Source organism: Prionailurus bengalensis, chromosome A2 (assembly GCF_016509475.1).
Source record: "Prionailurus bengalensis isolate Pbe53 chromosome A2, Fcat_Pben_1.1_paternal_pri, whole genome shotgun sequence".
NCBI lineage: Eukaryota > Metazoa > Chordata > Mammalia > Carnivora > Felidae > Prionailurus > Prionailurus bengalensis.
Genome location: NC_057348.1, coordinates 21,647 through 38,159, shown reverse-complemented (window position 1 = coordinate 38,159; position 16,513 = coordinate 21,647). Strand labels below are relative to the sequence as shown.

General features: G+C 55.8%; 1 protein-coding gene across 5 annotated transcripts; it reads left to right on the top strand.

Annotated features, from left to right (window-relative positions):
* The first annotated feature begins 5,557 nt into the window (after nt 1-5,557).
* On the top strand, nt 5,558-15,037 carry PLPP2 (phospholipid phosphatase 2). 5 transcript variants are annotated; one of them, XM_043585938.1, is made up of 6 exons: nt 5,558-5,713; nt 8,530-8,681; nt 8,895-9,208; nt 13,752-13,809; nt 14,027-14,203; nt 14,349-15,037. In XM_043585938.1, exons 1-6 carry the CDS (start codon nt 5,662-5,664, stop codon nt 14,496-14,498), a joined length of 903 nt encoding a protein of 300 aa, XP_043441873.1. In that variant the 5' UTR covers nt 5,558-5,661; the 3' UTR covers nt 14,499-15,037. The 5 variants fall into 5 exon arrangements, with proteins under 5 accessions (XP_043441873.1, XP_043441875.1, XP_043441874.1 ...); XM_043585940.1 differs by having other exon boundaries at nt 5,559-5,713; nt 9,018-9,208; XM_043585939.1 differs by having other exon boundaries at nt 5,562-5,713; nt 8,931-9,208.
* Nucleotides 15,038-16,513: the final 1,476 nt, after the last annotated feature.

The following is a 16,513-nucleotide window of genomic DNA, read 5'->3' as shown; positions in this document are numbered from 1 at the left end:
CCTGAGCCGGAGTCGGACGCCCAACCAACTGAGCCGCCCAGGCCCTGGGGTGTCACTCACCTGTTTGTTCTTTTGGTCATTCCTGTATGGTCAGCGCTAAATTATATTTTGGGTAAAGAAATGAGTAAGATGTTTCTCATCTCAGGGCGCTTCTGTCTACACAAGGGAAGACACCTGCAGATACACCTGTAATTGCAGCATTCTGACACGGCTCTCTAATCCTGGTGCAGCGGACCCTAAAATGTTTGGCTTTTCTGGGGAGATTAGTGAAGGCTTCACAGATAAGTGTGTGATTGTACTGAAACCTAAAACTGGACTTTCTTGCCGGTTCTGAGCAGCTTGATGAGGGTGTCCCTTGGTGTGTGTGTGCAGTGGGGCCTTCCCGGCCTCCTTCCCTCTGTGCATTGAAGGCGCCTCCAAGTCTGTGGTTTGATGGCTCGTTTCTGTTAGTGCTGAGTAGTATTCCAGCCTCTGCGTGGACCACGTCTGGCATCGCCTCCTGCTGAAGGCTGTCTTGGTCGCATCCAGTTTGGGCACTTCTGGAGGCAGCCGCTGCAAAATCCGTGTGCACGTTTGTTTTCAAGCACACGTTTTCAACTCGTTTGGGTAAATCAGATGGCAAGAGCGTGTCCAGTTGTGTGAGAAATCCCCAGCTGTGCCACACCGTCCCCAGCCCTCGGTGTCTGCATTCCGGGTTTGGAGACGGGTGTGGTGGGAGCTCGTTGTTCTGCGTGGCCTTTGAAGGTGGGTGTCTGTCCCTGTGCTCACTCCTCACTGGACTCTGGGTTTCCGGGCGGGCTCCTTGTCTGTCACTGTGAGGCGCTGCGCTCAGTGTCTGTGGGTGGCAGCTTTGCTGGCCTGACCAGGCCCTGATTTCTCCGTGTTTGAAGTACTTCCTAGCTGTGTTTTATTTTTGCTGGATACAGGATTCTGGGTTGATTTATTTTCTTTCAGCTTTTTTTTTTTTTTCAACGTTTATTTATTTTTGGGACAGAGAGAGACAGAGTATGAACGGGGGAGGAGCAGAGAGAGAGGGAGACACAGAATCAGAAACAGGCTCCAGGCTCTGAGCCATCAGCCCAGAGCCCGACGCGGGGCTCGAACTCACAGACCGCGAGATCGTGACCTGGCTGAAGTCGGACGCTTAACCGACTGCGCCACCCAGGCGCCCCTTCTTTCAGCATTTTAAATATGGTCCATTTACCCCTGGTTTCTGTTGCTTCAGATGAAAAACTCCAGGGTTTCCCCAGGTAGAGCCTGTCTCTTTCCTCTGACGGTGATTTTTGTTTCGAATGTGGCGCCCCCAGTCTGATTGGGGTGCACGGAGGTGTGGCTTTTGTGCGGAGCTGTTTGGGCACGCTGGTTAGTGCCTTTCCTAAGTTTGGGGACGTCTTGGCCATTGTCTCTCCTGACATCTCTGCTGCCCCCGAGTGTCCGGCCACACACGAGACCGCTGGGTGCTCCCTGCCCCGCAGGCCTCCGCACATGTCTCCTTCCGTCCTGCGGACCCCCAGCTGCTACGCGCACTGCGTGTGGCCCGTCCCCCAGCGTTGTCTCGCTCACACCTCGTATGTTTTGGTTCCGGTATGTGTACTTGGGTTTTTCCATTTCTCTACTGAAATTCCCCATTTTCTACCTTCTCCTGTCGAAACTTTAACTTTTTTATGATAGTCGCCTGGGATCTTTGCTGTTTCAGCCTCTGGGTCGTTTCTGGATGCACTTTCCTCTGGGTTGGGGGTCCCCCTTTCTCCAGCCCTGCCTGTTGTTTGTAAATGAGTCCTATTCCTAGTGTTGATCTGGACATACAGAGGCCCCTGCCAGTCTTCCCTGTGACCGTGGCACTGCCCAGCATGCCCTGTTTGTGGTGGCAGCTGTCCTCCTCCTGCCTTCCTCAGCTTTGAGACGGTAGCACCTCTCAGGGCTGGAAGTTGTGCTCTTGGGACGGTCCAGCTGTGTGGGCAGCGCTCAGGCCGGGCATCGCCGGTGCGGTGTTCTGCTTCCTGGATGCTCATCCTTAGGTGCGCTTTCCTCCCTGGTGCCTGCGGTGGCACCAGAAACTGCAGGGAACCGGGCCTTGTGTCTGTGCTCCCTCCCCCAGTAGCGCCAGCAGAAGCCCTTGAATAGTATGTCCTCTAGTGTCTTGTAACTGAACTAGTGACCGGCCAGGCCTGTGTCAGCTGCTCACCCTCGGAGGCAGAAGAAGCGGCCTCCCAGGCAGGGTCTGGCGGTCGGTCTGGGTGGAGGGGTGACAGCAGCAGGGAGCACGTGGGGGCAGGAGCGGCAGCTCAGTCCGGAGGGGTGCTAAGGCTGAAGGGCCCTGGAGTGGGAGTCACCCTGATAACCCCAGGCTGTGGGCCCTCCGTCATTCGTAATTGGGTAAGCATTGATTGGGGGCCTGCTGTGTGCCGGCCCCTGCCCCTGGTGCTCAGGGCTGGGGAGGAGAGGATGGTACACAGACACAGATAGTGCCAGAGCTCAAGGGGCTGCTGGACACGGAGGTGCGTGTGTGTCTGGGCGGGGCGGGGGGGGGTGACTGTGCAGTCAGGGTGGTCTGCCTGAGGTGGCAGCCTAACCTGGGGTTCAGAATTCACTGCTGCTGGATTCTAACTTGAAGGGGACTCCAAGTACCTGCCTCCCCACTGCTGTTTGATTAACCCTCCGGGGTGGTTCCTGGTGAGTCAGGTGTTCCTGGTGAAGTACTTCAGTGCCACCTCAGGGCTTAGGTGGGCAGACATGCTCGCGGACCGGCCTGTCCCAGCTCCCCAGGTGTACGGCTCTGGGACCCTTAGCAGGGGGTAAGCCCCAGTTCTGGAAGAACTCCCAGTACGGCCTGAGCCTCTGAGAGAAGTGTAGAAAGACCTGGGAGTGATGGCGGCACTCAGGTGGCACCCAGTGTGTGGGCGGCACCTTTCTGCCCACCCCCCCGGGCATCGCACCCTCAACTTCATCACCTGGAGCCCATGAGGTTGATGAAAACTGACCGCCACTCCTTGGTAGACCATAAGGGACCAAGGGGTTGGTGTGGTCTCTAGGGGACATAGGCAAGTCCCTGGCACCTGCAGGTGGGGAGAAGCCTTCCAGGGCTGGCTCCCAGCCCAGGTTCTGTCCCCAGAGCAGGCCTCACTAGCCTCGGATTCTCTCCGAGAAGGATGTAAGACGGATTCCAAGTGCAAAGCCTCCTTGAAGTGTGAAGGAACCCAGCTAGCAGACCCCATTCCTAACCTTAATCCTAATCCTTACTGCCCACATTAGATTTTAATCCTGACCCTATCCAGGTGTTTTAAGGACAGGGTGGGATTGAGGTCAGCGGGGAGGGCTGATGGCTCATCAGAGAACAGGCCTACTTCTTCCTACCCCTGGCCTCTGCCCGCAGGAGCCTCCCCTAGAGACTGCTTGGGTCCCACTCGCAGCCCCTGCCCAGGTCACCCCCAGGACCACGCTCCCATTGGCACGCTCCCCCCAGCGAGTAGTAGGCGCTCAGTAAGAACCCCGCATTTCCTGGACTCTGGTATAGCATTGCCCTTCGTCTACCTTAACTGAACATGTCTGGGCAGTCACCCTGAGGTTAAAGTGAGTTAAATACAGCAATGAGGAGGCTAGCTAGCATTTATGGAACATTTTGCTGGGCATCGCGGATGCTGATCGCATGTAAGTCAGGTAATTTGCACAAAAACCGTGATTCATTAGGCATTGCCTGAATGAGTGAACAAATGAAAGACGGGAGCTGGAGCCCAGGACCTGCCTTACCCCGGGGCGCCCCCCCCCCCCCCCCCCCCAGTGGCAGCAGGAAAAGCCAGTGAGCAGGGCCGGAGCCTACCTGGGTGGGGGGGGGGGGCGCACCTGCTCGAGGAGCGCTGGATCCAGAGCGCTGGATCCAGCCGAGCCTGAAACAGGACCCTTGGGACAGCCCCACCCCGGCCCAGACACTGGAAAATCCCTCTGGGCAAGTAAATATGATCTCCCCACCCCACCCCACCCCCACCACCGGAAGAAGTCTAGGGGCGAGGGAGGAAGCTGGATTTTTTTTTTTTTTTAGGATGTGCCCATCACTCCCGCCCCCAACAACGAATGCGGTTGGAAAGAGGGGAAGCCATACTGGGGACATGCCTATCACACTATCTTTCCGGCTCACCACAGACGGAAAATCCGGGTCCAGAAGTTTCCATGCTAGCCTTTGCCAGGTCCTGGGAGTGGGCTGAGTTATTTTGAGTGAGTGTGTGGGGGAGTGTCTCTGCCGGCCCCTCAGAAGAGGGAAGTTGTCCCAGGGCGCAGAGGAGCTGGCGCTCAGACACCCGCCCCCAACCCTAATAGCAAAGGAGCTCCAGGTCTGCTGCACACTGCCCCTCTTCCCCAAGGTCCCCGGCTCCCTCCTGGGTCCCCCGCACCCTGTAAGTGCCTGTGCCTGGTCACCCTCCCAGGGAGCAGGGTCAGTGGGACTCTGAGTTTAAGCCCCAGCCGCCTTTGGATCAGGGGCTCCCTGTCTTTCTTTGGGTCTGGCTCCCTTCATCTCTAAAAAGGGTTGAGACTCCCTCGCTAATGCTCTGTCTCTCAAAAATGCATAAATGTTAAAATTTTTTTTTAAAGAGTTGGGAAACATCCTGTTTTAGGGTTGTTGGAGGGGCTTGGAGGGTGAATGTGTTTGAGAAGTCAAGGGAGCAGACCCTGGGGCCAGGCCCCCTGGGTTCGACTCTCCCCCACCTCCCCCTTTACGCTGTGTGACCCTGAGTGACAGAACCTCGTGTTTGTGTCATGTTTCCTGCCATGTCAAAGCAGGGCTCTCACCAAGGCTTCTCAGATGGTTTCAGCCCAAAGGATCTAGTGATGGCCCCTTGGACCTCAGTTTCCCTAGCTTAGATGCTCTTGACTCCTGGGCGCCTCCCAGCTCAGGGCTCCCTGGGACCTAGTGGGGGCACGGGGCACAGAACCTAACCAGCTTGTGAGCGAGTTCCTACGTCTACCTCCTGCCACCTCCGTTTCCTCCTCTGTAAAGTGGGGACAGCGCCAACAGCCTCCGCAGTGGGTGCTGAGGGGCCTGACCTGAAACGCCACGCATCACCGGAATGCCAGGGCTTCCAGCATTAGGAGGAGAGAAAAAAAACCCCGCGATTAAGCCATGACACCCCATCGGTTTTCATACTTTTTAGGCACTTCCTGACTCAGACGTACTAAGATGTGCGCAGCGCGAGCGCCGCCCCCCCAGTGAAACCGATGCTCGGAGAGGGGCCTGGCCCCTCGCCCGCTCCCTCCCTCCCTCGCTGGTTCGCTGGTTCCTTCCTTCCTTCTCGCCACCCGGCCCTTCCCCGACTCAGCCGGCCCAGTCGGAGGGTGACTCTGGGCCTCGGTCCCTCAGCCTCCCGGCCAGGGCGCGGACGACCCCTCCCCGCCCTCCAGACCCGGGCTGGGGTCTCCCGCCCCCACGCGCAGGAACTCTCCAGCCCGCCCCTCCCTGCCCGCCGCGGCCGGACTCTGCCCCCGCCCCGCCCCGCCCTCCCGCCGCTCCCCTGCCCTCCGCTGCCCTCCCCTGCACGCCCCGCCCCGCCCCGCCCCGCCCCTGCTGGGCCCAGCTCGGCGCCCATGTGACCCCGCTGCCAGGTCGGGGCGCGACGGGACGCGCTGGGACCGGCGTCGGGGGGCGCGGGCGCGGCCCGGGGCGGGGGCGGCATGGAACGGAGGTGGGTCTTCGTGCTGCTCGACGTGCTGTGCGTGCTGGTCGGTAAGAGCCGCGGGGCCCCGCGCGTGGCGGGGCGGACCCCTTCCCCGGCGGTGCGCGCCCAGGCGCCCCGAGGGCTGGTTTGTAGCGGGGGTGGGGTGGGGTGGGGTGGGGGCCGCAGGCGGGGGAGCTCTGGGGTGACCTCGGCGCCCACATCGTTCTGCGTGCCCCCCCACCCCCTCGGCCGTCCCGGGTCGCGGAGGGTTTGCGTCCCCCGGCCGGGGCGGTGACTCACGCGGGCGGCGGTCCAGGTTCTGGGCGGCCGGGGGCGCGGCCGGGGGCGGGGCACCGCCGGGAGGACCTCCACCCCCACTCCCGGGATCGGCGTTCCCCAGGGGCACACTCAGCCGCTCGGTGGGATTCGAACCCCCTTCCCAGGCGGGTTGTGTGTGGGGAGGGGGTGCACAGGTGGAGAGAAAGGCTGGGCCCCGGGCTACGGGTGGACCCGTCGCCTCCGGCGGCGCAGACCAAACCTGTCGGGCGGGTTTGAGGGCCAGGCTGGGGGAGGGGGTGGCCCGAGGCCGCCCCCCTCCCCGCCCCTCCCCCAGGGCCCCGGGAACAAAGGCTGAGTGTTTGCTCCGGGGCGGTGCGGACAATGGCCCCGGAATTCTACCCCCCCCCCCGGCGCGGGGAGGGGCCCCCTCGGGCCTAAGTCGCAGCCCCCACCCCCTCCTTGTGGGGTTCCTGCACCTCCGCCGGGACGGAGGTCGCTGAAGGGCGGAGGGGTAATGCCCTGAAGGATCGCGCGCCAGCCCCAACCCTCACCCTAACCCTAAGCTCTTTGGAGTGGGCCAGGTGGTAACGGGAAGAGGTCCACAGGGGGGACTAGCCATCCGCTAGCCCTAGCCATCATTTATTGAGCACCTGTTATTTACATTTAAACATCCGTGTGGCACTTATGTATCCCAGGCGCTAAGTGACGTGCAAATAATTAAGTCTTTTCCACGGAACAGTCTAAGGGAGGTGCTGTTTCAGCCCAGAGAGGTTCAGGCACCTGCTGCAGGCAAGTGTTGCTTCTTTGTGCCAGGCGCTCGAGGCCCAGGCAGACCCCGCTACCATTCTTGAAGCTTCACGATATAAGAAGTTGGGTTTCATTGGGTGACAAGGACCCTGATGAAAAAATGGGGGGCGGGGATGATGTAAAGGCAGGGAGGTTCTGGAAGTGTCTGCCATGAGGGTGTGAACCAGAGTTTCCCAGGCAGGGAAAGGCCCCCCAGTTCAGTGCTTTGAGCTCTGCTTCCTGAATCCACAGCTCTGCTTCCAGCTGAGGGTGATGAGCCTCCAGTGGAAGGGGCTGGGGGACAGGAGGCGGAGGCTAACCTTGCGGCCGAGGCCCCTTGCACCAGCCCCTGCCCTGGTTGGGTTGCAGGGATGGGGCTTGACTTGGTGGCTCAGCATATTCTAGGCCCCGCCTCCCCGCTCCCCCCCAACTTTGGGGGTCTCCTGCCTGGCTTCTCTGCCTCTACCCTTGCCCTACCTCACAGCAGCCTGAGGGAACCCGTTGAACGCATGCTCTGCTCCTTTGCTCCAAGCTCTCTGCTGTCTCCCACCTCACTCACAGCGAGATTCCCGTTCTTACAATACCCTCCAGTCCCAGTGTTCCAGCCGTGCAGGCAGGGTCCTTTGCTGTTCTCTGGGACTGCCTTTCCCTCCGCCTGGAGCTCTTCCCCAGATCTGCCCTGAACTTCCTCAGCTCCCTTGATCCACCTTCTTTTCCGTGTGGCCTCCCCGATTCCAGTCACGCCGACCCATGATTCTTTATCCCTAACACTCGGCTCCATGGGCAGACCTCTGTGTTTCCCTTGACTCAGCACTAAATTCGGTGTCTTAGGAGGAGGAGTTGGCCCTGCCTCCTGCGGTATTCATGCCAAAGAAGAGTCACACCCTTTTACACTTGTCACCTGCCCTGCTGGGGGGCAAAGGGCACCCTGCCTTCGTTTGTCACCCTTGGCTCAGCGGGGTCCTGGGACCCCAGTACTACAGCAATGCCTTTCATTATTCTGCCAGAACTTGTGGCTCCTGAATATGTCTTTGGACTGAGGCGTCGAGGCCCTTGGCCGGCTCAGGGTTAAAGGCAGGAATGCAGGTGTCTCAGCTCTGGCCCTTTCTGTGGTGCGTTCCTGGTCTCTCTGGCCTGCCTTACAGTGAGGGGCAGGGAGGGCCTCTCTTCTTTTAAAAGATGCTTATTAAAACACCTGCCTAGGCCCAGCCCTGGGCAGGCTCCGGGGACAGCCTTGCACATGGTGGGCCCCCCTCAGGTGTCCGTCAAGCCCTTTGGGTGGGGCTGACAATCAAGTATCACACTATGTTGCAGAAGTGCATCCAGGCCCAGAGACGTGGAGAACAGAAATTCTGTTCTGTGAAAGGGGCGCCAGTGTGGGCAGTCAGGAAGGGTGGACGGAGCTCAGGGTTAGGGTTAGGGTTAGCTTGGTTGCATGGGAAGGTAGCTCGGGGACGGAGCTCGGTTGCATGCTTATGGAGTTTGCTCAGGGAGGAGAAAGGAGGCTGGATGGGAGTGAGTGAGGGGGGAGGTGGGGTGGGGGCTGTACAATGGGCCCGGGGAGGATTTTGGTGTTTATCTGAGGACGATGGGGAACCATGAGGGGGTTTTAATGAGGGAGCAGACTCCCATTCGCCATGGGGAAAGCTCCTTCTCGCCGTCAGGTTGACGCGGAGGTGAGGAAACCAGGGCGGGAAGGCCGAGGCAGGTGGCCAAGTGCCCGACAAAGGCTGGCATCTGTGGCCCCTGGGCTTGGCTGGTGGGACCACACAGCATGGGGAGAACCGTGTGGCCACTGGCTTCTCTCCCCTGCCCCCAGCCTCTCTGCCTTTTGCCATCCTGACGCTTGTGAACGCACCATATAAGCGAGGGTTCTACTGTGGAGATGACTCCATCCGGTACCCCTACCGTCCAGACACCATCACCCACGGGCTCATGGCTGGGGTCACCATCACAGCCACCATCATCCTCGTAAGGCAGGAGAGGTTGGAGGGTGGTAGGTTGGGTGCTGGGGGTGGGGCCAAGTTTTGCCCTGAATGGTATGTGGGGAAGGGGGCCCCCCCTTTGGAGTTCCCAGAATCCCAGTAGACTCAGGGAGGCCAGGCACCCCGAAGCCCTTTCTGTGGGGAGTCCGAGGCCCAGCGAGCCAGGGCTTGGTGGAGACCCTCACAGTTGCCTCCCCAGCCCAGCCATGAGTGCCCTCAGCGGCTCCCTGTGCAGGTCTCTGCCGGGGAGGCCTACCTGGTATACACAGACCGCCTCTATTCCCGCTCCGACTTCAACAACTACGTGGCGGCCGTCTACAAGGTGTTGGGGACGTTCCTGTTTGGGGCTGCGGTGAGTCAGTCGCTCACCGACCTGGCCAAGTACATGATCGGCCGACTGCGGCCCAACTTCCTGGCGGTGTGTGACCCTGACTGGAGCCGCGTCAACTGCTCCGTGTACGTGCAGGTGGAGAAGGTGTGCAGGGGAAGCCCCGCCAACGTCACCGAGTCCAGGTGGGTGCTGGACCGGCCGCCTTCACTCGGGGCGATGCTGGGGACCCTAAGCCACGGCTGTCCCCACCCCTGGGGGAGGAGTCGGGGCTAGAGCAGGACCCCCAGGCGCTGGATGTGGAAGGGTGAGCTTCCTGGAGGGTAAGGTGGGGTGAGGCCGGGTGGGGCCCGTGGGCCTGGGTTGGGGAGGTGTGGGGATGTGAGGTGGGGCCGGGATGCGGGGTCCTGAGCAGAACAGCCCCCCAGACCTCAGGCCCCGCTGTCCGGCTTCTGCTCTGTGCTCTCACATTCTCTGATAAACTTCTCAATTAATTGGCATCTATTTTCCTGTTTAAAATTTTGAAAGAAAATTCACATCCCTAAAAATCACAAATTTAACTATTTCAATACGTACAATTCATTGATTCTTAGTACATTCACAGTGTCGTGCCACCATCCCCACTCTCGTATTCCAGAATATGTTTTATCATCCCAAGAAAGAAGCTCTGTGTCTATTAGTTACGAGGCCCCCGGCACTCACGAACCCCCTTCCTGTGGGTGGGTGTGCCTCTTCTGACGCTTCACGCACGTGGGGTCACACACCGTGCAGTCTTTTGTCTGGCCTCTCCCGTGTCTGTGCTCACATGTGAGGTGTGTGTGTTTCTGCCTCACTTCTTTCGGGGTTCTTGTTCTGTGAGTTTTCTTTGTGATTGTGATGTGTTCTTGACACGTGTGCCTTGATCACTGTGTAACGTCCTTTGTCTCTGTGAACGGTTTTTTTCTTTTCTTTTCATCGTCTGTTTTGTCCCATAGCAGCGTGGCCACTCTGGCTGTCTTTTGGTTGCTGTCTGAATGGAATGCTTTTCCCACATTTGTACTTTCAGCCTGTTTGTGCGTCTGAAGGTATACGGCATATGCAAAGTTACGTCACTTTGTAAGTTTGTTTTGCAACCTCCGCCTTTTAATTGGAGAGGTTAATACATTTATATTTAATGTAATCCCCCATAGGAAAGAGCTTCTGGTGTTTGTTATTTGCTTTCTACATATTCTTTTTTCCTGGCTTTAGAATTTCTTCATTACTGCCTTTTACGTTAGTTACTGATTGTGCAGAAAGTTTGTGGCTATATAGCTCTGCCCCCCTTATGAGATTATTTTCACAAATTATATTTTATACATTGTGTGTTCATCAACTCAGATTTATAATTACTGTTTTACTCAGGTTTTTGAAAAATGAGGCATACAGAGTGGCCAAAATGAACAAATCAGGAGACTGTAGATGCTGGAGAGGATGTGGAGAAACGGGAACCCTCTGGCACTGTTGGTGGGAATGCAAATTGGTGCAGCCGCTCTGGAAAGCAGTGCGGAGGTTCCTCAGAAAATTAAAAATAGACCTACCCTATGACCCAGCAATAGCACTGCTAGGAATTTATCCAAGGGATACAGGAGCACTGATGCATAGGGCCACTTGTACCCCAATGTTCATAGCAGCACTCTCAACAATAGCCAAATTATGGAAAGAGCCTTAATGTCCATCAACTGATGAATGGATAAAGAAATTGTGGTTTATATACACAATGGAATATTACGTGGCAATGGGAAAAAATGAATATGGCCTTTTGTAGCAACGTGGATGGAACTGGAGAGTGTGATGCTAAGTGAAATAAGCCATACAGAGAAAGACAGATACCATATGGTTTCACTCTTATGTGGATCCTGAGAAACTTAACAGGAACCCATGGGGGAGGGGAAGGAAAAAAAAAAAAAAAGAGGTTAGAATGGGAGAGAGCCAAAGCATAAGAGACTGTTAAAAACTGAGAACAAACTGAGGGTTGATGGGGGGTGGGAGGGAGGAGAGGGTGGGTGATGGGTATTGAGGAGGGCACCTTTTGGGATGAACACTGGGTGTTGTATGGAAACCAATTTGTCAATAAATTTCAGGAAAAAAAAAATTAATCACTAAAAAAAAAAAAAAAAGAAAAATGAGGCATAATTGACATAATTAATATGATGCGATGTTTGTTTTAGGTGCGCAACATGGTTCAACATTTGTATTTACCTTGAAATGATCACCACAATAAATCTAGCTAACACCCATCTGTATGTGCAGTTAAAAAATTATTTTTTTAAATTTTTATTTGTTTATTCAAAAACAATTTTTTTTAACGTTTGCTGATTTTTTTGAGACAGAGAGAGACAGAGCATGAACAAGAGAGGGTCAGAGAGAGAGGGAGACACAGAATCTGAAACAGGCTCCAGGCTCTGAGCTGTCAGCACAGAGCCCGATGTGGGGCTCGAACCCACGAGCCGTGATATCATGACCTGAGCCGAAGTCGGACGCTTAACCGACTGAGCCACCCAGGCGCCCCAATTTATTTATTTTTGAGAGAAAGAGAGAGAGCACACAAGTGGCAGGAGGGGTAGAGACTGAGGGAGACACAGACTCTGAAGCAGGTTCCGGGCTCTCAGCTGTCAGCATGGAGCCCAGCACTGGGCTTGAACTCACACACTGCGAGATCATGACCTGAACCAAAGTCAGATGCTTAACCAAGTGAACCACGCAGGCATCCCATAAAATTGTTAGAAAAAAATCAGGAATTACGAGCTCAAGTACATGAATACTGATGGTCGTATTGTGTAACTACCTTGACTCGTGTATCTCAGATCTTTGTGTGAGCCTGAGCTAACTGTCTAGTACCCTTCATCTCTCCTGGAAAGACTCCCTTTTGGAATTTCTTATAGGGCGGGTGTTTGAGTAATGAATTCTTTCAGTTTGTGTTTATCTGGGAATGTCCGAATTTCTCCTTCATTTTTAGGAGGTGATTTTGCCAGACCTAGAATTCTTGGTTATTTTGAAAGTATCACCCCACTGCCTCTGGCTTCCATGGCTTCTGACAAGAAACTGGCTGCTAGTCGTACTAAGGACCCTCGTACCACAGCGGCCTCTTCTCTTGCCGTGTGCACGGTTCTTGCTTGACTGTCCTTGGCAGTTTGATTACGCTGTGTCTCTGAGCTTCTCCCGTTCGAGTTCTCAAGCTTCTTAGATGTGTAGATTCGTGTCTTTGATCCGGCTTGGGCAGTGTTCAGCCATTATGTCTTCAAATACTCTTTCTGCCCCTGTCTGTCTCTCCTCCCCTCTTTGGGCTCCCCCGTGTGTGTGGGCATCCCTGGTGCCTACCTCTTTTTCTCCCTTCTTACTCTGTGCCCCTCCAGTTGAATTGTCTCAGTTGACCTGTGTCCATGCTCACGGTTCTTTCTGCCCATTCAGACCTGCTAGTGATTTTTCATTTCAGATACTACTTACTGTTTTCAGCTCCAGAATTTCTGTTTGGTTCCTTTGGGTAACTTCTGTCTCTTTGCTGATATTCTCTGTTTAGTGAGACATTGTTTCCCTCTTTAAACAGATTTTAAATGGCCAGAGAAAAGTCTTTGTCCAGTAAGTCTAGCACCTGGGCATCCTGGGGACAGCTTCTGTTAACAGATTTCTTTTCACCCTGTGTATCGGCCACACTTTTCCCCCTGTATGCTTTGTGACTATTTGGTTGAGAACTGGGCATCTTTAATGTTGTCATGTAGCAACTCTGGAAATATCTTGTGCTCTCCCACCCAGCGATTATTGTTGCTCTTTGTTGCAGTTGTCGGTCGGTTGGTTAGCGACCTTTTGAACTAATTTTGTAAATTCTGTATTCTTTGTCCTGTGTGGCCATGAAGTTCTTTCTGTTAGCTGCACGATCAGCTAGTACTTGGACAGAGATTTCCTTAAACATCTGGCACTGGGAGAAAGACCTCTCTCTGAGTTTGCCGATGGGCTGTGTGTGCTGTGTCGGGGCCTGCCTTCCGAGCTCAGGCAGGCTTCCTGTTTGCGCAGCACCTGAAGGTCAGCCAGAGGTGAGAGCCAAGGGCTCCTTTCCTGAGCGTCCTGGTGGGTCCCTGTGCCTCGGCTGCCATGCATTGCCCTGGGCAGCAGTGACCGACATTTGCTGTAAAGGCTTCAGAGCAATTCCCCAGGTAGCTGCGTCGGCCACAGGAGAGTGGCGTAGCTCTGCAGATCCACCAGATGGGTCCAGACAATCACAAATCCGTGCAAAGAGGTCTGTTTTGCTAGTCCTGGTGGTGGCCACTGCCAGTGTGATTTCATTATGTTTATGGAGGGCTGGACCTTTGGAGTTCCTTAATCTGCCATTCTCTTGTCCACTGGTGTCCCTTTTGCTAAACCTTGAGCTTAATTCCTGCATCAAGAACCACAGATGGGAAATGATCCCCAAACTGTGGTGTTATCTGTTTGTCTGCCCTGGTTCTGAGTTTGTGGCCTACGGTATCCTTGTTAAAGACTGTGAGCCCCAGTTGGAGACTTTGCTTTGTGTGGTCAGGGAAATGAAAAGGGGCCACGTTTCCCCATAAAACCCTCCCTATGCTGGGTCCCAGACTGTGGGATACACAGGGGGCTGGGGGCCAGGGGCCCGGGGACTTCGAAGGCAGAGATGTCAGTGAGCTTCCCGGTCTCTGAGCCTGGGCCCTGGGCTCTGTTCCCTGTGCAGCCCCTCCTGACACCTGTGCTCTCCTTTCTTAGACTGTCTTTCTATTCTGGACACTCCTCCTTTGGGATGTACTGCATGATGTTCTTGGCGGTAAGTCTGTTTCCCAGGATTGGCTTGTGGGACTGGGCCTCAGTTTCTCCTTCTGCAAAAGGGGGAAGGGGAGGTGGTGATGGGTCGAGGTGACTGGTTTGTTCTTAGAAACTGGAGGCTGCTGGCTTTGTGTTCCTGGCCTCCACTCCCGTCTGCGCCCTGGGTGTGGGGTGAGCCCAGCGGGCTCCTGGGCTGATGGCTGCCCTCCGGCCCCCAGCTCTACGTGCAGGCACGGCTTTGCTGGAAGTGGGCGCGGCTTCTGCGGCCCACAGTGCAGTTTTTCCTGCTGGCCTTTGCTCTCTACGTCGGCTACACCCGAGTGTCTGACCACAAGCACCACTGGAGTGATGTCCTTGTTGGCCTCCTGCAGGGGGCACTGGTGGCCGGCCTCACGGTGAGCTCCTGGGTCAGGAGACCCACCCTGGGTGGGGGGATCCTCTTGCCCTCCCTACTCCACTCTTCCCCCTCAGAGCCCATCCCTCACCCCCCCACGACCTTCCCGTTCCCCTGCCCCCATCAGCCCTTGTCTTGTCTCCTAGGTTCGCTACGTCTCGGATTTCTTTAAGTCCCGGCCCCCACAGCGCTGCCTGGAGGAGGAGGAGCTGGGACGGAAGCCCAGCCTGTCACTGACACTGACCCTGGGTGAAGCTGACCGCAACCACTATGGGTACCCGGTCTCCTCCTCTTGAGGCGGGGTCCTTCTGTGCATCTGCGTGTTCATGGTCCTGGCAGGGACCTCCGCTAGCCTGGTGGTGAGGGCTCCGGGTGCCCTGTGCTGGCCGCTGGTGGGCGTTCCACTAACCCTGCCTGCTGTGCACTGGACCAGGGGTCTGGGGGTGCACAGGGCAGCCCCAGCGTTTAAAAGAGGGACTTTGTCCTCTTTTCTCCCTTTTGTTGGATTAGAGGGGGACCAAGAGACCCAGCTAGATGCTGTTTTTGTAAAGTGTAATGTATATGTGGACTTTGAGTAAAATAGAGTGTTTGCTCGACAACTGATGATAGCCTCTATTCCTTATGGCCATTCTGAGCACTGTTCGTACAGCAGAGGGGGAGACACTTCCTTGCTTGGGGCTCAGCTGAGCTCAGGAGTCAAAGTGGCTGGTGGCAATGTTGCCCTTTGGAGATGCGGGGAGAGTGGTACACTCTTTCCCTGGCCTCACCCTGTATATCTCTTCATCTGGCTGTCGATTCATAATTATCACACCCTTTAATAAACTGGTAAACCTAAGTGTTCCCTGATTTCTGTGAGCCACTCCAGCAAATAGAGACCCTAAGGAGGAGGTCATTGGGACCTTCCAGTCTAGTCAGTGGGTTAGAAGCACAGGTAACAGCCTGGGGCTTGTGACTGGCATCTGAAGTGGGGGGTGGGACCGAGTCCTTAACCTGTAGAACCTGATGCTGTCTTGAGGTAGAAGGTGTCAGAACTGAGTTCTTGGATACCCCAGTGGTGTCCAAGAATTGCTTTGTGGTTTTTTTTTTTTTTTTTTTTTTGAGGAGGGGCACTTCCTGGACGTTGAAATTGGGTCCAGAAACTGAAAGAATTGTCTATGAATCCATCTAGTCAAGAAGACAAATGAAAGTAACAGCCAGGCCTTTACTGGCTTCCTCTGGTCCTATCAGCAAGGGGAAAGCTGGAGAATGCACCAGCTGCCCGGTGCACTTTCCCCACGGCACGGCGCTTGGGTCAGGGGTCGGGTGCAGCAGCACGAGGCTCCTGCAGGTGTCTGGGCCCAGGCGGAGGGCTAGGACTGGGGAAACCCCAAGTGCCGAGTCAGTGGAGAAAGGTGTCTTCATGGCTCTCCCCTCACAATAGGGAGGCCTCTCCTGAAAGCACCCCTCCCCCATCCTGCTCCCCCAATAGAGGTCCCCAAACGGAAACTCCTGGGAAGAAATTCACATATGGCTAAGGTATAGTCAGAGGGGCCGGAATCTGCAGAGCTGTACCCCAGGCCTCCTATGGTGGAGCCTGAAAGGTCACACATGGGGCATGGGCCTGGCACTGGGCTCCTTATCCCCCTTTCTGCTTGGTGATCCCCTCCAACTGACTGGGACCCTGCCCTTAAATCTTCCCATCTCGGAAGTCCCCCCCTTTAACCGACATACCTGGGGTTCCTGGGGCTCCGAGTCTGCCCACATACTGTGTTCCTGGAGGGCTCACAAAGCTGCAGCTCCTTTGTCCTGACTCTTCCCCTGTGGTCACTCACCTGGGGCTTCGGAACCAGCTCCTACTCGGTCCGGGAATGGTGACTCCCCACCGTTCACCAAAGTGAAATAGACGTAAAATAGATGGAGACTAACCGTGAGAAGTGCATGCTTTTAAAAAGGAGACATGATCAAAATCTTAGTGTAGGGAAGGCTTTTGTAATTGGGGAAAACAGAAAATGAAGTTGAGGCAAACCTGGGGCCTGGGCCAGAGCAGTGGCTCAAGAAGCGGCATGCACCGCGAGTGGCGGATCCTGCGTGCGTCCAAGAGGCTGGCGCCTTCAAATGATGCAGAGCATCCAGAGCTCACCTTTTCAGTGACATTGTCAGCAGTGAGTTTGACTTTTTCTTAATGTTTTAAATGTTTATTTTTGACAGAGAGAGAGAGAGAGACAGACAGAGCGTGAGCGTGGGAGGGGCAGAGAGAGAGGGAGACACAGAATCCGAAGCAGGCTCCAGGCTCCCAGCTGTCAGCACAGAGCCCCATGCGGGGCTTGAACTC

Excerpts from the sequence above, each read along its gene's own strand:
- PLPP2 (XM_043585938.1), top strand. The coding sequence starts at position 5,662 with ATGGAACGGAGGTGGGTCTTCGTGCTGCTCGACGTGCTGTGCGTGCTG. Across the intron at positions 9,209-13,751 it reads GCCAACGTCACCGAGTCCAG|ACTGTCTTTCTATTCTGGAC; the intron begins GTGGGTGCTGGA and ends CTCCTTTCTTAG. Across the intron at positions 13,810-14,026 it reads ACTGCATGATGTTCTTGGCG|CTCTACGTGCAGGCACGGCT; the intron begins GTAAGTCTGTTT and ends TCCGGCCCCCAG.